Source organism: Xyrauchen texanus, chromosome 14 (genome assembly GCF_025860055.1).
Source record: "Xyrauchen texanus isolate HMW12.3.18 chromosome 14, RBS_HiC_50CHRs, whole genome shotgun sequence".
Taxonomy (NCBI): domain Eukaryota; kingdom Metazoa; phylum Chordata; class Actinopteri; order Cypriniformes; family Catostomidae; genus Xyrauchen; species Xyrauchen texanus.
Genome location: NC_068289.1, coordinates 46,239,115 through 46,263,007, shown reverse-complemented (window position 1 = coordinate 46,263,007; position 23,893 = coordinate 46,239,115). Strand labels below are relative to the sequence as shown.

At 40.5% G+C, this 23,893-nt stretch overlaps 1 protein-coding gene across 1 annotated transcript in view; it reads right to left on the bottom strand.

The window, feature by feature from the left end:
• Positions 1-11,153: 11,153 nt before the first annotated feature.
• Positions 11,154-23,893, bottom strand: part of LOC127655196 (collagen alpha-2(V) chain-like) — a 34,651-nt gene continuing 21,911 nt past the window's right edge. The window contains exons 19-54 of the mRNA XM_052142845.1: positions 23,515-23,613; positions 23,362-23,406; positions 23,134-23,232; positions 22,744-22,797; positions 22,092-22,199; positions 21,936-21,989; positions 21,406-21,504; positions 21,258-21,311; positions 21,063-21,161; positions 20,911-20,964; positions 20,592-20,645; positions 19,959-20,012; positions 19,815-19,868; positions 19,623-19,667; positions 19,430-19,528; positions 18,915-19,022; positions 18,769-18,822; positions 18,389-18,442; positions 18,258-18,311; positions 18,108-18,161; positions 17,876-17,983; positions 17,736-17,789; positions 17,607-17,660; positions 17,362-17,523; positions 17,175-17,282; positions 16,903-17,010; positions 16,704-16,757; positions 16,508-16,615; positions 15,860-15,913; positions 15,638-15,745; positions 15,414-15,467; positions 15,219-15,326; positions 14,818-15,124; positions 14,521-14,702; positions 13,908-14,150; positions 11,154-12,332 (exon numbers count right to left, since the gene is read on the bottom strand). Coding sequence (XP_051998805.1) covers positions 12,186-12,332; positions 13,908-14,150; positions 14,521-14,702; positions 14,818-15,124; positions 15,219-15,326; positions 15,414-15,467; positions 15,638-15,745; positions 15,860-15,913; positions 16,508-16,615; positions 16,704-16,757; positions 16,903-17,010; positions 17,175-17,282; positions 17,362-17,523; positions 17,607-17,660; positions 17,736-17,789; positions 17,876-17,983; positions 18,108-18,161; positions 18,258-18,311; positions 18,389-18,442; positions 18,769-18,822; positions 18,915-19,022; positions 19,430-19,528; positions 19,623-19,667; positions 19,815-19,868; positions 19,959-20,012; positions 20,592-20,645; positions 20,911-20,964; positions 21,063-21,161; positions 21,258-21,311; positions 21,406-21,504; positions 21,936-21,989; positions 22,092-22,199; positions 22,744-22,797; positions 23,134-23,232; positions 23,362-23,406; positions 23,515-23,613 — 3,354 coding nt within the window. The 3' untranslated portion in view covers positions 11,154-12,185. The remainder of the gene's footprint in view (positions 12,333-13,907; positions 14,151-14,520; positions 14,703-14,817; positions 15,125-15,218; positions 15,327-15,413; positions 15,468-15,637; positions 15,746-15,859; positions 15,914-16,507; positions 16,616-16,703; positions 16,758-16,902; positions 17,011-17,174; positions 17,283-17,361; positions 17,524-17,606; positions 17,661-17,735; positions 17,790-17,875; positions 17,984-18,107; positions 18,162-18,257; positions 18,312-18,388; positions 18,443-18,768; positions 18,823-18,914; positions 19,023-19,429; positions 19,529-19,622; positions 19,668-19,814; positions 19,869-19,958; positions 20,013-20,591; positions 20,646-20,910; positions 20,965-21,062; positions 21,162-21,257; positions 21,312-21,405; positions 21,505-21,935; positions 21,990-22,091; positions 22,200-22,743; positions 22,798-23,133; positions 23,233-23,361; positions 23,407-23,514; positions 23,614-23,893) is intronic.

Below are 23,893 nucleotides of genomic sequence, written 5' to 3'. Positions count from 1 at the left end.
TCTAGGCAATGGTCCCCTGCTTCTATTTTTTTTTTTTATTATTATTATTTCAAACCCACAATGGAGAATACAGCTTCTCTTGTGAAAGGAATTTGTGATTTAAAAAAGTTTCTAAGCCCAATAATAATAATAATAAAGACATTTAAAATGGCACGCCTCTGTGTGCCTTTTGATCATATCCTTAGAATCTGTAAATGGTCTCCATAACATTTTTGTGACATGACAAACTGACCTCAACTCTCCTGCCTACAATATATTTGTGTATGATTGTCAGTGCCAAGGGAAAGAGAGGGAGATGGAGAAGAAGAAAGGGAAAGGGAGAGCATGCAGGAAGAACCAGGTGAGGAAACAACAACAATAAATTGACATATAGTGAATAGGTGCAAGCAAAACAGTAACTACTCATACTCCTATACTAACTTATTGGCATTAAGTAGCCTATATTACATTTACATGTAACATTATTTTACACCACATTTTTTCATAATAAAGGAGGAGGAAAACAACAGGGAGAGTCCATAAGGGAATTGACTAGTGAAAGAAATGAAGAGACAGAGGGAGTGCAACATAGAGACCACCACGCCAAAGCAGCAGAGACAGAAGAGAGCTGTTCAGACTTAGGGGATAAGGACACTGATCCTAAACAGCTAAAGCTGTGGCACACAAAAAAGAGCCTTTCAAGAACCATTTTTTAAAAACAGTTAAAGCTTGGCACACAAAAAAGAGCCTTTCAAGAACCATTTTTTGTAAATAATTTACAGAAGATGAATTACATTTTGTTGTCCAAGTACTTTGTTCAATGACAATAAAGTTGAATCTAATCTAACCAATCTGATGACTGTTGATACAAAAGTAGGCACATGGAGTTAACGGTCAGGAAAACCAGCTGAGTGAAGAAGGTTTTGTGTTTGTTACAGGGGGCTGTCTGTGTGAACTCTCACAATTAAGCTGGTGCTCTGAAAAGGTCTAAAAAAAAAAAAAAAAAGTAATTTTTCAATAGACATATTTTTTGTTTTTGTCTGAAAAGACGGTGGGTGGTGGCAGTGGGGCTCATTGGGTGCTCAGCACCCCTAAAGCTCTGACCCTAGAATCGCCCCTGGGCTGAAGGGATCAGGTAATGTGTAGGAATGGGCAGTAAGTCTGCTACATGAATTACAATATGTCTTTGAAATGTAAAATTGTACTTTGTATTTTTAGACTAGTCTTTATTAGACTTTAGTTGAACCTCTAACTGAACTGAACGTCAACACAAACACACACATACACACACAACATCCCTGTAGTGTAGAGCTACACAACACTGAAGTAGAATTTGACATGAAAAGCAATAATTTATGATAATAACAAACACTGCATAAACGCTTGTCTAACTGTTCAGTCGTGTATATTTTCACGAGTAACTTGTACGAAGGGGCCTGTGACCGGACCTGTGACCTTCCAGACATGTCAGTTCTGCGTGTTAATGAGATTTACCAAGGAATGCCTAGGGAAACTGCTCCACCCATAACAACATTGAGAATAGCAGGGGATGTACCATTGGTGGGCAGTGCTTTTGTAAAAGTTCAAGAAGTGAGTGTTATCTCCTATCACCTTCCAGCATGGAGTCCACCAAAAACTTGCCCACATACCACCACACCACCACAACCATCCTTACCCCTTTATGGCTACTGTCTGGGTCCCTCAGAGTGCTGTTTTGTGTTAAGCATTAGCAGCTGCACATTAGTTCTCTAGCTACATCACAGGTCATGGCGCACCAAATTGAGAATAGCACAAGACAGCAAAGCACGCTGAAGGAATGGCATCAATTAAGAAAGCTGTGTGTGACTTCCTCTAGATTAAGGTAATTGTAAACTTTGTGACATGACTGTCAGCATTTTGTTTTTCATGTTATTTAAAAACTTATGGTGTTTGTATATATTAATGTATTTCTAGAGAGGTTTGCCATGAGAGAGGACAGTCCTCAGCAGAGAGCCTGGCACTGAGAATTTTGCAGCCAGGCTATTAGAGAGGAGAAACCCCAAAGCAGTAGAGGAATACTGCTTTGGTAAGGTTGTAAATCACTACCCTTGTGGTTTCATCATCCACCCGATGCACCTTGGCTTGGCTCATCACCAGGTTAGTGTATGACCCTAAATCTGAACCTGTGTTTGGACTGCTGGAAGTGAAGTGCCCAAATGTGAGAAGCCATGTAGACTGTGCCTACCTTAGGGTCTACAATGGAGTGCCACAGCTCAATCTCATGCATACTACTGGCAGATACATGGACAACTACTTATCACTGGTTCAGAATGGTGTGATTTTGTCGTTTATGCTGAAGATGACACGTTTATTCAAAGAATATTCAGAGATGGGAGAGTCATAAAGGTTGATTACTTTTACCTACCTATGCCTTTGGCTTGAAAATTTCCATAATTAACTTTCAATCAGTTCATATGTTTTGGTTCTAGTTTTATTGTTCATTTTTATAAACGTATACACAACTTGAACTGCTATGTATTGTTCATTGGTACAAATTTCTACCAATGTAGGGAGTCCATTGTTCATTTTACAAATTTTTACAACTTTACGATTTCAAATAGTTTGGTTTTCATTACATTTCTTAGCAGTTTTCATGTGCTCACTATTGTCATCAACCACAAATATATTCTAATAGAATAGAATTCTAGTATACAATGTATACAAATTATGTTATGTAGTTGAACATGTTATCATTGATTTATTAAATTACATATTTTCTAATAAATGTTATTTAAGAGTGTTTGAGGTTATATCTCATTAGTACCTAAAAATAGTATTGTTCAAACGTTGTTTGTAATGACCACAATAAAATACACAATGCTTTGTGGGACCATTTAAAAAAAAAAAGGCAGTTTGTTATGAAGGTAAGTGAGGACCCAAACGCGATGTAAGAAACAAACAGAGTCTTTAATGAAGCTCAGTAAAAAGTCAACACAGGGTCTTCTCCTTGAGAGGAATACAAATAAAACAGTCCGCAGAGAGGACGATAACAAAAAACAGCAAACAAACGCTCCCTTCGAGCGGTGGTGGTCCACAGGTAGTAGACAGGGTGAGTGGAGAAGCGATAACAGCCAGCGGGTCTCTCCCAAGGCAGCGGGTAGCTGTAGAGTGCCACTAGCTCGTGGCGTCAGGTAACTGGGCACAGAGATCGGAGAAGGTCCTTAGTGGAGAACAGTATAACAATAGTATACACCAGCAGGACAGGACTCTGGACAGAGACAGACAGGGCAGTAGTTGCTTCTAAGGGGTAGTATAACGGAGTGGAGAATCCGACAGAGAATGTAGCGAGAGCGAGGAGAGAAATAGAGAGTTAATCAGAGGAAAGAGGGAACAGGTGGGCAGGGGATTAACGAGGAACTCAGGGAAAATAAGAAACAGCTGGGAGCGGAGTAAAGGAGAGGGAAGTAACATAGAACGACCAACAGAGGGAGACAGAGTAGAGGGAAAGAACAGAAGTGAGACATAACATGACAAGACAGGACAAGACATGACACAGTTACTAACAAATGTAGGTTTATTCACTGGAAGCATGAAATTGAAAATGAGGGAAAAAATACAGATCCCTGTATGAAGTTGTAAAGATGTAAATCCATTCTTTATCATTGAATCCATGTTAAAATAGCAGTAGCTAACAACAGTAAAATAGTACTGCTAAACAGAACTGCACAGTGGTCTTGATGCCTCTAGTTAGACCAAGCTTTTACATGTGGGCCACTTTGGTAATTTCTCCTTTCCCAAACTCCAAGTCTTCTCACTCCAAGTGAGTAATTGTTCTAGGGGTACAATACCGGTACGGCAACAGGCTTCAGCCTCCCCTTACCTCCTAGTTCAACCGGCTCTGTGACCACTTCTGACACAAAATGTCGACTACACACATGGGTATGGTGAGAGATGGTTAGGTTGACTCTTATATTTGAGATCCATTTCTTTCATTGTTGGTCATCAGTGGGGAAAGTGTGTAAACTAATAGCGAATTGAATTTTGCTGAGTATGAACACTGAGGGCTGCAACAGTGCTCAGCTGTCTTCCACTCACAAAGCTGAAATTTAAACGTCCTTTTCATTTTGTTAACTTATTTTTTAGAACCCATTTGAACAATTGAATAACTGTTCGGCCTAACTATTAATAAAAAAATATTGATATCGCCTTGCAGGCTATTTACACTGTATCTATCAGAAAATGGAATATGCCGCTACAGCAAGTGACGTTTCACCTCAAGTTTTTGAGCTGGCTTATATTATTCCGGAAGTTGTATTTAACGTTCTATGCATATAGCGAAGGAACCGAGAAACTGTGGACCTCATAAAAAGTGAACTCCTGGTGAAAGTGAACTACAGCTACACCTGCCATGAGTTCTATATACATGCAATGAATAAGAAGGCTCTATTCGAAGCTGCCAGATCAGACAAAAAATATGAATTCAAGATGCACTGAATCCGGGAAAAAGCAATTAATCTTTCTAGTCTTTCCTAATGGAATTTATGTGCTTATTTGGAAATGTGCTCTTTAATGATTCGATTATTATTTTCACTTTGTTATATTTCGATTGAGTAGGTCCATGCTGTTAAAATTAGTTTGTATCATAGACCTTGTTCCAAACTGAGTGACGTTCACAGCACCGGTCAGCGCTGTCATTAACATTTTATAAAGCCTATTAGCCATTTAAAGCATGTTAACATCACTGCAAAAAGACATCTAATATAAAATCAATATTTATTCACCTAGTACAATAATAGTAAGTTATCTCTCCCTCGCGTCCCGCATTGTCCCGCAAAGTCAGGTCTGCTGACCTGCAACAGAGCAATAGCCAGGTGTTCACCCTAGCTCTGACCTGTTGAGGCATGGACTCCACAAGACCTCTGAAGATGTCCTGTGGTATATGGAAGACGTTAGCAGCTGATCATTGAAGTCCTGTAAGTTGCGAGGTGAGGCCTCCATGGATCAGACTTGTAGGTCCAGCACATCCCATAGATGCTCAATCATCTTGAGATCTGGATTTGGAGGCCAATGCAACACCTTGAACTCTTTGTCATGTTCCTCAAACCATTCCTGAACAATTTTTGCAGTGTGCATTATCCTGCTGAAAGAGGCCACAGCCATCAGGGAATACCGTTGCCATGAAGGGGTTTACATGATATGCAACTAGGGCTGGGTATCGTTCAAAAAATGTCTATACCGAGACCTTGACTTCGATACCAGTTCCTAAACAATACTTTTTTTTATACCAATTTTATGAAATCCATTTTTACAAGATTACAAACATTACACGTTACCTAAAAAAAAACTTTGGTTTTATTTTTTCAGATTGTTGACTTTTTTTTGCAAACTCAAAGACTCATCTCCTGAGCCTTCTGGTCTCCCCATGCCAGGGTCAGCAGGGGCAGAGGCTATAACATTGAGAAGAGTGTGTGGGGGGGACGACAAGAAATCTAAACTGTTAATTCAGCCAACCCTAAGGATAATTATGGTTTAACAAGATAGGTCCCAGTTTATAGGACTATGTCACCGCGCACAGAAACGTTCATTTAACAAGTACACAAGAATGTACCACTACAAGTTAGCCAATTTTGTTTGTTGGTTTGTTTGCTAAACGTTAACCTTACCTGTCGGTGTCCCAGTCATAGCACCGCTGCATTCATCAGTAGTTTTGAAGGAAGCTCTGTGACAGGAGGATGCTGAGAGGATGACTGCGCCGGCTCTGTCTTCTTGCAGTCGAAGATGGAGCAACTTTCTGCTCATAAGTTTATTCCATGTGCTATCAAGTGCTTCACCAGATTTGTCGTGTTGCCGGTCTTGGCATCAATTTTCTTGCTGCAAATATTTCATCGCTCGCTGTTGTTCTTTTGCATCTATGGGGGTTGACAATACAACCCTCACGTGTAACCGGCATAAACTAGTGTTTTTCCTTGATGCCTAAACACAGCCAATCACCAGTACTTTTAGATTTGGACACATCTAGCATGCTACATGCTTATCACCGACATTGACGAGATGAACCCCTTAGGTATCAAAATTGGTACCGAATGACAAGACATTTTTCAATACTCGATTGTTTAGAGGCAATTCGGTCGGTGCCTAAAATGTATTGAACTAGATACCCAGCCCTATCTGCAACAATCTTTAGGTAGGTGGTAGGTGTTAAAATAACATCCACATGAATGCATGGACCCAAGGTTTCCTAGCAGAGCATTGCCCACAGCATCACACTGCCTCCGCCGGCCTGCCTTCTTCCCGTGGTGCATCCTGCTGCCATCTCTTCCCCAAGTAAACGATGCACACAATCCGGCCATTAACATAATCTAAAAGAAAACGTGCTTCATTAGACAAGGCCACCTTCTTCCATTGTTTCATGGTCCAGTTCTGACACTCATGTACCCACTGTAGGCGCTTACAGCAGTTGACAGGGGTCAGCATGGGTACTCTGACCTGTCTGCGGCTACGCAGTCCCATACGCAGCAAGCTGCGATGGACTGTGTGTTCTGACACCTTTCTATCATGGCCAGCATTACGTTTTTTCAACAATTTGTGCTATAGTAGCTCTTCTGTGGGATCGGGCCAGACAGGATAGCCTTTGCTCCCCACATGCATCAATGAGCCTTGGGCACCCATGACCCTTTCGCCAGTTCACTGGTTGTCCTTCCTTGGACCACTTTTGGTAGGTAATAACCACTGCATACTGGGAACACCCCACAAGACCTGCCGCTTTGGAGATGCTCTGACCCAGTCGTCTAGCCATCACAATTTGGCCCTTGTCAAAGTCGCTCAGATCCTTACGCTTGCCCATATTTTCTGCTTCCAACACATGAAATTCAAGAACTGAATGTTTTCTTGCTGCCTAATATATCCCATCCCTTGACAGGAGCCATTGTAATGAGATAATCGATGTTATTCATTTCACCTGCCAGTGGTTTTAATGTTTTAATTAATTTAATGTCCTTTTGAAGAGTGCCACGTCTTGGAGCATGTTACCCCATTCTTTTTATGGTAAGATACTGTTTCCCTTTCTTTGAATGTAAAAAAAAAAAAAATACAAAATCCAGTTTATCTTCATAGTAGTACAGTAGATCATTTGTCATTTGTTCAATCAGTGCAATTATTGTTAAAGCTGTTGCCTGTCTGGGTTACATCTTTGCAAAGTATAATTCTATAACAATCAAATATTTCACACTTTGTGAAAAGTAAGTATCCATGTTTATAGATTTCTTTTCTAAATAATGCCATTATTCATAATAAAATTATTATTTTAATAAAACATAAAAATAAAACAAACATTTTGTTTAAAACGTCTCGGTTACGTACGTAACCCGGTTCCCTGAGACGAAGGGAACGAGAAATTGCGTTTACTAACGCATATGGGGAGTGCCTTCATACACAACCTATTTGAAACCTCTCTACAATAACGCCAATATTCTAATATTGGCAATGGTGTTTTAGCCCCGCCTGTTTTGGCATGAAACTGACGCTCGTTTTGGCGCAAACTAACCAAACTATAAAACAGGTGCACAGACACCATTTCCACAGAATTTCGGACTGAGAACAGTGGCTCTTGAAAGACCGGGGCCAAACTCCAGACATGATTTGTCAACTTATAATGCATGTAGGTCACCGACTTGTTTTTCTGAGGCCAGAGCCAGCAGTAGTTTGGTCTTAATAGAGAGCATACGCAAATCAACAGAGTCCAAATGCTCAAAGGGGGGGCCCTGCGAGAGCTTTTTCACCGGCCATTTGTGTGCTATTGCATCCCTTCCCAGTGGGCTTGGGACTTTGAATAACCCATTCGCCCGGTATCACCCCTTAGCGTGACAGCAGACCTGCACCGTAATTCAGGCAGCCTGGGACATATGTCACTCTCAGTGAGATATGATGCTCGCTCCATAGGAGGGGGTGACGCGTCATTCTTGACAGTGTCGGTGAATGAATTCTGCCTTGGCTGTTTATAAACAACAACTGTTGACTGAGCAAACCAGGACATGACAGCTCACTATTTTTGACTGAAAGGCTAGAATTACAGCCAATAGCTCTAAGCAGTTGATGTGCCATGCCCTCCTCGCACCTGTCCAGATGCCAAAAGCTTGGCATCCATTGCACACCGCCCCCAACCTGTGTTGGTCACCACTTTCTGCCTGACAACTTGGGACTTCGAGTACCAGAGGGGACAGTGGGTACTCTCCACTGAGGCAAATAGATTGATTTCTGCTTTGCCAGATATTTCCCAAATCCTCAATACAGTTTGAGGGTGAAGTCTCCTGAATTCCACCTTGGCAGTTTATATACAGTTTTGATATGCTTTTCCCTCGAATGCGTATCTCAAAAACATCCTGTGATGTCATACAATTTGGATATGAAAGTACGCATCCTTCAGATCTATCAACGCAAACCAATCGTGTGGGCGTACATGCGATAAGATCCTTTTCTGAGTAATAATTTTGAATAGGCACTTTATAAGTGTGCGATTTAAATGTCTCAGATCCAGGATTGGCCGAAACCCACCGTCTTTCTTTGGAACAAGAAAATAACGGTTAATAAACCGTTAGAAAATAAAATAAATATAAAAATAAGTTTTGTGCTTTACAATTTGGCACAATCTCTTTTGCCTTTTTCATAATGAGAGGTGTATTTTGCCTCATAACACTGGCGCGTTATTGGACGAAACCGTGAAGACAGAACGGCGTTGAAACGGGGTTGCTGGTGTGCAAAATTGGATTGTATAACCATGTTCGATCATTTTTGCACCCATTCTGAAATACCCGTTAGGGCTTGCCAAGCATCCACATAATGGGACAGAGGGCAATTTGGTTTGCTTTCCATATGACATGATGCGATGCTCACTATACGGAAGCGGTTGCGCATCATGTGTGTGCTTTGAAGAGGAAAAGGGGCTCTATATTGAGAATGTGTGAGCATCTTGTGCATTTGCAACGAATGCTGGATTCTTTTTTGCACTTATTGCATTTTTTATTGCATTTATTTGAGTGCAAGACACAGAAACAACATTTTGAACAACAATATCCCTTTCCTGACAAACAAAAGTGGGGAGATGGGGAACAGTGTTTTGTGTCTCTCCAATCAAGCCTTTTTTGGAGCAGACCTGGAGGGAATCGCGGACTCTGCTTTTCGCTTCAAAGGGTTGTGCCCGTCAGGAGCACTTTTGCTGCACTCACTGATATGCAGGTGCCTGTGAGGCAGCAGGTATGGTACTTTTAGTTGCGCGCTGACTCGAAACAGAGCGAGGGCGAACCGGCTGTGATATACTCTGTGTGGGCATAAAGTGTCTCATAGCCTGTTACTGCTGCTGAATCGCGACATAACGCTCAGCAAACTTATTCACAGTGCCGCCAAAAAGGCTGGCTGGAGACACTGGAGCATCCAAAAGAGTGGCTTTTTCCTTATCACTCATTTCTGCCCTGGAGCGTCGCCATTGTGTGGAGTGCTGATACAGCTTGTTCTGCTGCTGAGTAAGCTTTTCCTGCCAGTGCAGACATTTGTTGACACAGTTTGGAAGGATGTACATGTTACTCGCTGGGCAGAGGTGTGCCGCTACCACCTCCTCCACACGGGGTAATTGGGCATAACCGTTTTCTTTCCCATGATCCACATTAAAGAGTATGGCATCATTGCACGAGCGCGCCATATAAGGTCGCGCGCCAGGACTTGAATAGTTCGTTATGAACTTCAGGGAAGAATTGTGCAGAATGCTACCATTTGACGGCGTCCGGACTGCTGGAACCATTCATCGAGGCAAGACTGTTCAGGTTCCTCTTGGGGAGACCAGTCAGGGTGAAGCTCTTCGACTGCCCTTTTAAGGACGCGGTGCATCTCCCTGTCAGTGGCACAAGCACGTTCCTCGCCCTCGATGGGAGGGGAGTGGCGGTAGCATCATTCACTGATCATTTGCCTGATGCGGCGAGAGACATGTCATCATCCCCAGTGTCAGATCCACCTTCAGAGGGCCGGAGCGTATGGGGATATATGTGCTTCATGGAGATTGAGGGCCTCGTGGGGTGTGTGCTGGCACAAAATCAAGTTCGACCTCTTGTGAACCCTCGGGTATCACAGAAGAGGCGGGTGGGAGGGCGTGAGAGGCTGAATTGTCCCTCAGAACGAGGGCAATTCATGAGCGAAGCAACTTGAAACTCATGTTCTCACAGTGAGGACAATCTGTCTCCATGAGAGCTGACTCTGCGTGGGCGCAGCCTAGACAGAAAACGCAGTTCTCATTCTTGTCTGATGGCAGGATTTGTCTCTTGCACAAGGAACACTTAGGGAACGACATCTTGAAAAAGACGCGAACAAGTAAGTGGCTCTTGTAGATATATAAATATAGATTTATATTTATATAACTTATATTTATAACACACAAGTACAATTTTGCTTTAAAAGGATACTCTACACCTGCGGATGCGCTGTGGAGAATCAGGATCCTGAGGTCCGTTCACCAGCGAAGTGTCAAGCGGCGAGGCAGAGTAATGTTCGGCGGAGCACTGCAGGGGAGCGGAGAGTTTTCTCGCTGCTGTGAAGATTCCGTCCGCTGACTGGTGTGTATCGACGGCGAAGGTAGAGGACTTTGAGACAAGAGGTAATCGTTGTCTTGAAGGAAGAAATTCTGAGGAAATGGTGTCTGTGCACCTGTTTTATAGCGGTCAGTCCGCGCCAAAACGAGTGGTCAGTTTCGTGCCAAAACAGGCGGGGCTCAAACACCATAGCCAATATTAGAATATTGGCTTTATTGCAGAGAGGTTTCAAATAGGTCATGTATGAAGGCACTCCCCATATGCGTTAGTAATCGCAATGTCAAGTGGACTGAAGTCGTAAGGGAACTAGTATCATCCCTAAAACTTTAGCAAATCCTGACAATTCATAAATAAATCACTCTTATTACCCTACATTTGTTCTCACCAACCTAAGTCTGAAACATATAGAGAACATAATGAAGCCAAGCAATTTCTTACAAATGTTTTAAAAACATATCCAAAGCAGCAAATCTATCAATGGTGCATTCATTATCATTTTATTATGTAAAAATATATTTTCATGCTTAAAAGGCAAGAAAAGAAACATAAGCATCTTCAAATGCCAAGAAAGAAAAGAAAGCGGAAGGAATATAGTTTCAGTTGATTCAATAAAATGGGAAACGGTAGAATGCATGTGTTTAATTTGCAAAGCAAATACATGAGATTAGCTTTAGAGCCATACCAAATGGCTTATAAGAATTATAAAATGCTAATCAGATAAAATAATAATAAAGAAAAAGTGCAAGAATGGTAGGTATACCTGCATGCTTTAGAAAATATGGCACCCTAGAGACTGTCAATAATTTTTATTTACCTGCACCGCCATTTCACTACATTGTGCCTCAGACCTTTACAAAAGCCTTTAATATATAAAACTAAAATATATCATGGAAGGGTTACTCTTTGATTTACTAGTGGAAAAAATATTCCTCCTGCAATGTAATTGTGGTGAATATTGGGAAAAATAATAAAAAATGCACCTTTTATTAAAAAGAGTAAGAGATGTGTAGTTAATTTTATTTGCATTTCCTTATCCTGCTTTGTACCTTTTGATGGGAGTAATACAATTCACACAACTCCTTTTTGGTATTTATATACAGCAAGTCTGTTTTCAGCTTTTGCCAGTAAATAGAAACGAGGTAGCTTGCACTAATGATTCAACGAATTCATTTTTAATTACAAAGTGAATGTACCAGAGTACAGATATTAGTTTTAGGAGTGGTGTTTTTCAAGAGAAACAAGTCAAAACTCATCCAAATGTAAACTTCCTCTATAGCACCATTTTTGTAAAAAAAAAAAAAATCATAATAATACAACATACTGTAACAAAAACAGGAAAATCCAATTTTTAATATTAACTAGTGTTGGTACAGTGTATAGCATAATTACTGTTACTTTGAAGCAATGGCCATCATCATTTAAAACAGCAGTTGATGGATAGTTTGTTTTTAATAAAAATTCAGTTAAATTGAATTTCTTATTTCAAGGGGACAATCGGTAAAAATAAATGTGGACCAGTTGTTTTATGAAACACTTGAAAGGCACAATAAATATCTTGCTACAGGGACAGAAAAGTCCAACGCTCTGTATGTACACGGCTGATCTTGTCAGCAGTCACTTTAAGAGTCTGATGATTCTCTTCCATACTCCTTGATTTTACAAGAAGCAAACAGGCCCAATATCAATGCCAAACTCCTGATCTGATCCTCCAATGTCCACAGGTGCAATATCCACAATTGGTAGTCTTGCTGTTTTCTGGGTCCTGTATTCAAATACTGTCTTGCCCCACTTACCACCTGCTTGCTGTGAAAAGAAAAACATAGTTTAGGTTAGTATTGGTGGATTTCAATATTGTAAGAGCCATTATACTGTATCCTGGCATACCTCATGGCCCTTGATAGGAGATTTCAAATTACATATACACTGATGAGCCAAAACAGTGCCGAGGTATGGATTCCACAAGACCCCTGAATGTGTTCTGTGGTATCTGCCATGAAGACATTAGCAGCAGATCCTTCAAGTCCAGTAAGTTGCGAGGTGGATCTGCTGTGGATTGGACTTGTTGGTCCAGCACATCACACAAATGCTCAATCGGACTGAGATCTGGATAATTTGGAAGCCAGGACAACACATTGAACTCTTCATCGTGTTCCTCAAACCATTCCCGAGCATTATGTGCAGTGTGGCAGGATGCATTATCCTGCTGAAAGAGGCCACTGCCATCAGGGAATAGCATTGCCATGAAGGGGTACCTGGTCTGCAACGATGTATAGGTAGGTGGTGCATGTCAAACTGACATTCACATGAATGGCCAGACCCACTGTTTCCCAGCAGGACATTGCCCAGAGCATCACACTCCTTCTACCGGCTTGTCAATTGTGCACACATTCATGGCCATCCACGTGGTGTAAAAGAAAACAGGACTCATCGGACCATGCAACCTTCCACTGCCCCAAGGTCCAGTTCCGACATTCGCAAGCCCATTGTAGGTGCTTTCGACAGTGGATCTGGGGCACTCTGACCAGTCTGTGGCTTCGCAGCCCCATAAGCAGCAGGGTGCGATGCACATATTCCTCCCATAACCATCATTAAAATTTTCTGTGCCACAGAATACCTGTTGGTTCGGACCAGACAGGAAACCTGTCGCCGGTTTGTGGTATGTCCTTCCTCAGACCACTGTCGGTACGTAGGTACTCACCACTGTTGACCAGAAGCACCCCACAAGCCTTGCCATTTTAGAGATGCTCTGACCCAGTCCTCTTGCCATAAAAATTTGGCCCTTGTCAGAGTCGCTCAGGTCTTTACTCTTGCCCATTTCTCCTGCATTCAACACATTGACTACGAGAACTGATTGTTTGCTTACCATCTAATCTACCCAGACCATAACATTTTGTCTTTTCAGGAGATGATCAATGTTATTCATTCACCTGAGTGGTCATAATGCTTTGGCTCATCAGTGTATGTGTGTTTTTACGTGTTTGGTGTATGTGTAGTAATCTACAAAGCTATCTAACCTACCTATGACCAACAGAGTTTTTATAAGAATCATACTATGGCTCTGTTCCAAAACCTAGTGAGCTGCCTATGTAGTCAGCATTTCAAGGTATCAAAGGTGCAATCCTGGTAGGACGGTTGTTCCAAAAGGTAGGCAGCATAATTGTCACTCTTGAAATCAATTGTGAATGAAGTCTCCTGTGCAATTTGCCTAAATTAGCGCACTATTTGAGCATTGCAAATCGATCACTTATGAGATAATATTTCATTTAGGATGCTGCCTCAGGATGGAGCTTTAGTCAGCAGAAAGTAAGGGAGCTTGCAAGGTTGTAGGACAGAGTATGTGCCTTTTATAATAGAAAAGATGTCTTGCAGTGTACTTACTGAGCAGCTGTCCTCTAGGACAGTGTATCTGAAGCGGTTGTTTCCCTCAGCTTTGAGCTCGACATCATTTGAAGCTTTGAGGATGACTGCTTTCTTAAGGTTTCCAGTTGATTCGTCCTTGTAGCCCACAGTGTTCTTGCAGTGGTAGGTGATTGTTTGTGAGGCCTCTTTGGAGAGCAGACGGATGAAGGTCATCTGAACTGTGACCGTGTTGGCTGGCTGATCTTTATTCCCATAAGTAAACTTCACAAAGAAAGACAAATAAACAAATATGTAACTGGTACATACAATTTTACTCTCTTGTGTACGGACCTAATTTACAGTAACAAACCAACCAGAAATTAAAAATTTAAATGAGAGTTGGCAATTTGAGGAAACATTAGCCAAAGAGATAATTTACAATGTTGAGTAGAATTCATGTTTATGCAAATGAGGAGTGACGCAATGTGGAGACTACCAATGGGAATGCAGACACAGTTGTCTATAGCTGTCGAGTAAGAACACCTACTAGGAGCAAACAGCACAGAGACTCACCTCCAGTAATTTAAATTGCAATTTAATTAGTGTGAACATTCCTTAAACCTAATCAGAAGAGCAGCTACCACATGCTTACATAGGTTCCACCATTCATGTTGGCTCCAAACCACACAGGTTTATTTCCTGGAGAACTCCACCATGACTTCCGGGGGATGCTTGAGGGGATTGCAGAGATACATGTTTCTCCTGTATCCATATTGCAATGTACTTTGATGGCATCTTCTGCACTGCCCTGGTTTGGATCCACCCAGTATTCGCCTACAATGTAGAGATGAAACATTTGAGGATGACTGATATTCTGTTAATTACTAAAAGATCCTTAATCAAAACTTCAGCTAAAGTCTGCCTTTGCAAACCTCTAAACTGAACTTACCACTCTTTTTTTGAGGGTAACATTGTTTCAAGTCCTCACAAGTTCTAGCAGGATGCTTCCTACTACCATCGGGGCTACGCATACTATCGATCTGGCTGTTCAGAGCCTTCAAAGTAGCCTGAACTCCAGGGTCAGCCTGGAACAGGCTTGATGAGTTACTCTTGGGAAGAGCCTCATCCTCGCTGAACTCTGGGAGAGGAGGACCAGCATCATAATCTTGAGGCCCACCAAAGAGATCTTCCATAGCTGCAGTGGGTGGACCAGGAGATCCAGGAGGGCCAGGAGGACCAGGATCCCCAGGAGGTCCCTAATTGTAAGATGATGACACAAAAATATGTGGGTGTTTTAAACTGAATCATAGTGATTAATAGTATGTGAGACTGCATGACAGTTTAACTTGCCTCTGGTCCAATGTCACCACTTGATCCTCTTGAACCAGGAGGGCCCATAGGTCCAGTCTGTCCAATGTACCCTTCCTTTCCTGGTGGTCCAAAGGGCCCAGGAGGTCCCTATGAGATAAATTATTGAATAGAAGTCATCCGCATTTTGGTTCAACTACTTGTAAATCACTCACATTAAACAATTGTAATGCATACCCTTTGCCCACTTGGACCAAAAATGCCTGGGGCTCCCTGTTCACCAGTTGTGCCCTAAAAATGAAAAAATATATAAAAGGATATGACAACAAAACCTTCAATGATATTATGTTGCTTTGTATGTTATATTACAGTATATTAATTATATCATGAGTGCAGACAATAATGCAGGCTTTGAAATAACCTTTTTCCAAAAATCTAGGGGTTTTTGTTTTATAACTTACAGGTGGTCCAGGAAGACCTTGTAAGCCTGCAAATCCTCGATGACCTTTCTGTCCCCTTTCTCCATGGTCACCCAAATCACCTTTATCCCCTCTTGGTCCTTGTGGTCCCTTAAATAGATGATTGGAAATGAAGGATTGTGTTGGCATTTTTACCAGCAACCAAAAGATAAATGAAATATTTCCAATGTTTCATGTTGTTTTAAGATGTCATAGGTTCCTTACTGTGAGTCCTCGCTTTCCAGCAGGACCTGGAGGGCCCGCAGGTCCTTTTGAACCCTTTGAGGAAAACCAAAATGCTTTAAACATTACATTTCACTCTAACCTTAAAGGAATATTATGAGTCATTCAATACAAGTTAAGCTCAATCCACAGCATTTGTGGCATAGTGTTGATTACCACAAAAATGTATTTCAACTTTTCTTAAAAAATAAATAAAAGAAACATCTGAGATTACAACGAGGCATTTTCAATTGAAGTGAATAGAGCCAATTTAGCAGAAATGCGAAGCTAATTTTTGGATTTTAGGGTTTACGACGTAAATCATCATGGCAACAAAATTATAAAATTGGATATACAGTAACTATGCACAGAATATGTTAGTATGTGATTTTATGACAATGTTTACGTCTTGTGGCTATGTTTTTGAAACAATTAATACATGTTTACAGATTGGCCCCATTCACTTACATTGTAAGTGCCTCACTGTGACCCAGATTTTTGCTTTTTCTAAAGAAATGAAGCAACAATTCAATATGTATGTTTGTGGTAATTAACATTATGCCACAAATGCTGTTGAATAGCTTAACTTGTATTGAACTGAAAAAATTCCTTTGAGTAAATGGAACAGAAAATCTAAAATGTGAAACTTACAGACTCTCCTCTCTTTCCAACGCCACCAGTTGCACCAACAGGACCAAGGGAACCTGGTGCTCCAGGAGTTCCAAGCAAACCCTCTGGCCCTGGATCTCCTCGATCACCCTTTAAAAAATGAAAAACTCCATAATATTGGCACAAAGACCTTAAGTTCATCAAATGTTAGTGGTTATTTGAAGAATTTGTTACTCACTCGGGCACCTATGACACCTTCCTTTCCTGGTGGGCCATCAGATCCAGCGGGTCCCTAATGATCAAAACTATATTTTTCATTCCCATTGCATCCAGAAAAATGTCAATACGTTTCTTTATTGTGCCAAGAAGCACCCTTTTGTGCAATTGTTATTCTACTGAAATTATATTTAAAATATATATATATATATATATTTTACATCAGGTCCAGGATCACCCCGGGGTCCGTTAGCTCCAGGCACCCCAACTGGGCCAGGAGGTCCTTTGTCTCCTGAAGATCCTGGTGTGCCCTGTTTTCCTGGAGGACCCTACATGCGAAAATCAAGAGCAAGCATATTAAAGGAGCTCATATGAAATTAAGTTTAGTACATGCACTTTTGAGGACAGTAAACTATTACCTGAAGCAATGCACAATTTCAATATTTTAGCATGTTACAATGAGTCATTTGAATGTCTTGTAATGGATACTAACAGCTGGTCCAGGAAGTCCTGGCATTCCACGTTCTCCTCTTTGACCTGGAAGGCCTACAATTCCTCTCTGCCCTGTTGTTCCAGCAGGACCTGGTGGACCATCAGGCCCCTGAAGGAGATAACTGTTAACAATCTTTTTCTTGTTTATACATTTGGTATTTCAGATGAAAAAAGTGTAGTGCACTTACTGATGGTCCATCTTCTCCAGAATCACCTTTGTCTCCAGGGCTTCCAGCAGGACCAGGTTGACCTCTCTCTCCCGGACGTCCTGAAGGTCCATGGTCTCCACGAAGACCAGGTGGACCTTCTTTTCCTGGAAGACCAAGTGGACCTGGCTCACCAAGAGGACCCTAAGAAAACAAAGACTTTATGGCTTGAAAATGTTTTCATAAATTCTAATTTGGACCATCTGCATGTAATGCAACATACTTACAGTTGGACCAGGTGGGCCAACTCTTCCAGCAGATCCAGGGAAACCTGTTGGTCCCTAAACATTGATGTATGTTAATTTACCAATCATTAACCACTTTAATTCAGTATATTTTATTACATCTATACTCACAGGGGCCCCTTGTGTTCCTCTCCCTCCCTTTGGTCCAGCCACACCAAATTTACCCTAAATAACATATCAAAAGGAGATTAATAACATACAAGTATCTTAAAAGCATCTTCAGGAAACCAATTTGACATGCTTTCTATCACCTGTGACCCTGGAGGACCAGCCAGCCCTTGAGGACCAGGTGATCCAGCATCGCCCTTTTGACCAGGCTCCCCCGGTGGTCCTTTCACGCCAGGCTGCCCATCAGGACCCTGTGGTTTTGAAAGCGTACCAGGTTTACAAGCTGTAGAATCAGCTTACTCAAAGAGCTAAGGTACTTTTATGTTTTAAACATTTATTGCATATGTTGACAAACAAGTGTGAGTTTCTACTTACTGGCGGTCCAGCAAAGCCTACAGCACCAATTGGGCCAGGCTCACCCCGGGCTCCCTTAGTGTTAAGAAAAATATTTGTCATTAAATCAACACATTTATCTAAATTAAAATAGTGTAGGCTTCTATGTTTAGATCTCAAAAATCATCTCACTGGCATCGCTCTTGATCCTTGAGGTCCAGGTGGTCCCTTAGGTCCTGGTTCTCCCTGTGAAATAATTATGTTAGAATTGTGTGGCCTTTAAAGAAAACTTTATAAAGTTATTGTGACAAATGTGTATGAACCTTTTCACCACTTGGGCCATGGGGTCCTGTTGGGCCAACAGGGCCTGTTAAACCCTACAAAAGTAAAACAAAACTACAGTATGAGAATTTTCTTTTCATATCAAGCATGACCTACAGAGAGACTATGGACCAGTATAAACAAGTCTGATAAACTCTTTCAATTCAAGGTTTTGCTTCTATTTAATCAATATGTAAATGTATTCATTCCAAATACTTGGAATTCTTTTCATTTACATTCTTTGTTTGCATATACTAATAGTTCAAAGTTGCTTGGTTTAAGATTAATGTTGACCTTTATGTTTTCTCACAAAACTTTGTCTCACAACATTGAAACAGTTTAAGGTTTTTAAGTAAAACCTTAATAATATTGATAAGTTTACCCTTGCACCGTCGCTTCCTGGAGTGCCCTCTGATCCTTTCTCACCAATAGCTCCCTAAATATGTGGAAAAGATCCATTTAAAGCCAGATGATAATGACACAAATATTCATGTACCATACTGTGAATCAAACTGCCTTAATACTCACTCTGTCTCCTTTTGGACCAGGTGGTCCAGAAATCCCTCTTTCACCTGGCATTCCCTGCAGACCAGGAGGGCCTGTATCCCCTAAAGTACCTGAAGGCCCAGGGCTGCCCTACAGATCATTCAGAGGGATTTTGAATAAACGTTTTAAAATGATTCACAAAGCATCTCATGTTAATGACATATGTCAGGAATATGAAGTTGGACTGCATGCTGTAAATTAACTGTGCTAATTATTTTGGACAAAAAACAGTAGTTATTAAATGGATTTTCTCTGTCTTGTGTACAAGTTAAGATTTATCAACAGCATCTGTGGCATTCTGTTGTTGTTAATTACGGCAAATAATTTGGACTCCTGAGGGATATGTTACAGATGCTCTTCACAAAGCTTCTACTGAACCCAGAATATTCCTTTAACACCTCATTCTGAAGTACTTATTATTCTAATTTAAATGGATTACACATTATTCCTATACAACAGTATTACAAATAAACACATAAAATACTTTTCAGTTCTACCTTCGGGCCATCAGGACCAGGAGCTCCTGGAATACCTTTGGCTCCATTCAGACCAGGAGGCCCAAGCTCTCCTCTCTCTCCCGGAATTCCACGTTCACCCTGTTAAATGAGTTGACTGACCATTAGAGACACAATTTCAAAACAACAGCTTGTTTACAGAAGTGATTTAGGATACATAAACAATAGAACTTACCCTTGGTCCAATTTGGCCTACTGGGCCACCCTCACCAGGGATACCCTAAATAATGAGGTATTCCTGATTAGCATTGTTTTCTGGCATCAGGAGTAAATATTTCACCTGCATTTCATATATGTTTTTCAAGGAATATGAGGATTGATGTGAGTTGAAGTCACTAAGTTGTCAGCGAACATCAAATAACCGTACCTGATCACCAGGTTTTCCTCCCTCTCCAGGAGCACCTGCTGGTCCTGGCAATCCCTGACAAACAGGACAGAAGATTGATATTACAACAGAGCCAAATCACAAAAAAAGAGAATTTTTAATGATCAAAAATCATTAATAAAGCACCTGGAAACCGTGCATTCCAGGAGGACCCTGTTCACCTCTATCCCCTGCTTGACCCTGAAAATCAAGAAATAAAACCTTAGACAACTTGTGCTCTACTTGTACTCTTATGCTTTGTTCAGACTTGAAAATTGTTCAAATTTGTTGGCATATCTGACTCAGATCTGTTTAGTAAAAAAAAACTAAAACAACAACAACAACATAAAAATTAATTTTTTACAAACCTGGTGTACAACACATCCATATGTGTCTTGAAATTCGATTAAATCAGATTAAAATCAGATTTTTGAAAATGTGTTTCAATCTAAACAGACAGATCCAAAATTAAATATTTATTGTCATTTTGGATGTGACAGAAATCATGATGGCAAAATCTCCAGTTTTTGTGGCATGTTAAAGCGTAAGTCTTTACTATGGCAACCGACGTAGATACGTATATGAGATGTTTTACTACATTGTTTGAACAAACAGATCCTGCATAAGAGCGGGCAGTGCAAACGATCAGATTTTAAAAACAAACCGGAATTGGGTGCAATATGAACAATACCTTGGCATTGCTATCTTTAATAGCAGTTCAACACAAAATACAGTAGTTGCAGATGTTTCAGTGCTAAAGAGACAAAGTAGCACACTTACAGTTGGACCTGCTGGACCAGCTGGGCCGACTTCACCATCTTTCCCAGGTGGGCCCTACAAGGGTAAAGTTAAATTTTAGTTTTAATTACATTTTGACATTGCCGCCACAAAGAGTTTTTTGTGGTTGGTAGGACATTGTTATGTGTATGATAGAGTGCTCTGGTTCTTAGAAATGGTTTGGGTCCACCCTCAATCTTCCAACCAGTTTTTTTTTTTTGTCCGGCAGGAAAAAGTACTGTCTGATTGCTCTGATTACATAGTGTGGGACAAGTTATGAAAGAACCACTAATTCCTGGGAGCTGAAATTTCTGTTTCTTACCCTCTGACCAAGAACTCCTGCGGATCCCTGCTCACCTGCCTTCCCTGGATCTCCCTAAATTGTTGTTAAAATTGTGTATGAGTTTGCAAGTTATAAACTAAAACAATATATATATATATATATATGTATATACACATATAAATCCTACTCACATTAAAACCTTTTGGACCTATTACACCCATTGTTCCTGCTGGGCCTCTTGTTCCAGTTGACCCTGCAGGCCCTGGGCGCCCATCCTCACCTGGAGCACCCTGTAGAATGTGAATAGTAACATTACATTTCTTTACTATTGCAAATGTTGTCATGTTATTCCAGTCATGAGTGTAAAAACATAAGAAATAATGTACCAGTGGTCCTGGCTTTCCTTCAGCACCTTGAACTCCAGGTGTACCTGTCAAACCCTGAGAAAACCAAAGAAAGTTACTTAGATAGGTATTTGAAGAAAGAAGAAAATTAATGCACATACAATAGATGATGAAAAATAATTTTCTTTACCCTTGCGCCTGGTAGACCTGGTTCACCTGTTCTCCCTGGATCTCCAGTAGAGCCCTTAGGGCCAGAAGTACCTGTAATTCCACGGTCACCTTGTGCACCCTTAGATTAGAATGAACAAAAGGAAATTATTTTAGGTTACCATAGATTTGCCAAATAGGACATGTTCCTGGAGCAAAACATTTTGCTTGTCCTGGAACAGCATTCCTGTGGCCCCAACCATTAACACCAGAGGAAAAAGACTGATAAGAATTATGTCCAAGACCCAACCCCATTACAAAGTTTAACACTAAACCAAACCAGAGAAATAATAAGTATGGCCACTTTAGAAATGGAAGTCCCACCTTACAGCTAAAAGAACCGATCACCTTTTTGATAGAGACATTGTCTGTTTACTGGACAATGTGCAGGTGTATTAGTATTTTTTTAAATACTGAAGTACAATTTATGATACCACTGTTGTCAGATTTTATAAAGCTGATTTTAAATATATATAAAAAATATTTTTGCATTTAGATTAACTCTCTTATTACCTTTGGACCCAGTAAGCCATCTTGACCAGGAAAGCCACGGTTTCCAGGAACCCCCTAAATTAGACAACAACACCCATGAAAAAATTTGTTATTAACAGAAATGAAATGCTTTCTTATCTAATGCTGCAAAGATAATGTAAAGAAAATTAGACTCACACTTTCACCAACAGGTCCAGGTGGGCCAACAGAACCGGAGTCTCCTCTGGGTCCACGTTTTCCTTCCTCTCCCTGAGGTCCAATTACACCCTGTGATCCTTGTGGACCCTACAACAAAGATGTACAGTACATATAAAAGTGTATGTAATTTGGTTTTGATGTTAAAGTACTTCCTCTTATCCCAGCTTAATAAGCAGCTGCAATTATTAGTCAGCAAATCGTTGGTTGAATCCCATGTCAATTGTAAACACTTTGAAAATGTAAAAACAGTATCTATTTTACAGTTTCATTTGGTGATTGGCTAGTGGTGCAGAAATTACATACTTCACATAAAGGGTAGTTCATCCAAAAATGACATTTCTGACATTGTTTACATACCCTCATGTTGTTCCAAACACATATGACTGACTTTCTTCCATGGAATAAAAATTAGATGCTCGGCAGAATGACACCCTCAGTCAACATTCACTTTCATTTAATATTTTATTCCATAAAATGAAGATGACTGGTGTCTGAAGTTGTCATTCTGCAACATGAGGCTTAGTAAATGATGGGACAATTTTCATTTTAGGTGAACTATCCCTTTTTCCTATAGTTCCTGTAAACCAAGCTAAGTTAAATAGGTATACAGTATTATTCAATCATAACTTACAAGTTCTCCTTTAGGTCCAGCCTCTCCTTTAAATCCAGGAACACCTACATCTCCCTAAACAAAACAAACCAGAATGCTGATACACATTTTAAGGCACAAATATAAAGTATATGAAAAAGCATATTTTACAATATGCCATTTTACGTTGTATGAACACAACAAATCTGTTATGTAACAAAGGACATAATATAAAAAGTTGGGAATACCATATCAGCAACAAATTAACTTGTGACTTTACTGCTCACATTGAAACAATGTACATATCATTACTCGATAACTCCACCCACTACTAAAAATGTAATTGTCAATATGTATTTCCCCAATACATTACAAAATCTTCAATCCATATCTCATAACCTGAGAGCCAAAAATCCACTTAGAAGGCATTACCCCTTGACCTTTGATCCCAGGCTGTCCAGTGCTTCCCTGAGGTCCTGGTGGGCCAGGTGGGCCAAGCAGACCAACAGGGCCCTGAGGACCAGCATTTCCCTAAAGAAAATACTATATGATTAATTGCTGAAGATTTTTACTGCATTTATAATGCAATGAAAATTTTAATATTTTAACATTTTACTAAAATTGTACATGTATTAAGTAAATTTTGTGTCTTTAACATACCACTGGGCCTTTGGTACCAGGACCACCGTCAGTTCCCGGAGGCCCCTGCAAAGTTTGGAATTATGTTGAATTCACATCAAAGAACTAATTGACTTTATTGCATGATCACAAATGCTGACTCGTTGATATACAAAAATGAGATTCAAAACATACGACAATGCCAGTTGGTCCTGGTATGCCTAGATGTCCGGTCTCTCCTCTTTGTCCCTGTTGTCCCTCTGGCCCTCTCACACCTGTGGGTCCTGGTTGACCCTGCAAACCAATTATAAATACAATATCAAATACAGCATCAATATTCAATATGGAAATCACCTGATTTGAAATTTAGTTCAATCCTATGAAAATATGCAGTGTATATAAAACTATGACTGGTAACCATTTGCTTAAAGGGGTAGTTCATCCATTAATGAAAATTATTTCTTCATTTAATCACCCTCCTGTTGTCCAAACCAATATGACTTTCTTCCATGGGTGAGTAAATGATGACAACATTTTCATTTTTGGGTGAACTTTAATATGTAATTCAAAGAAA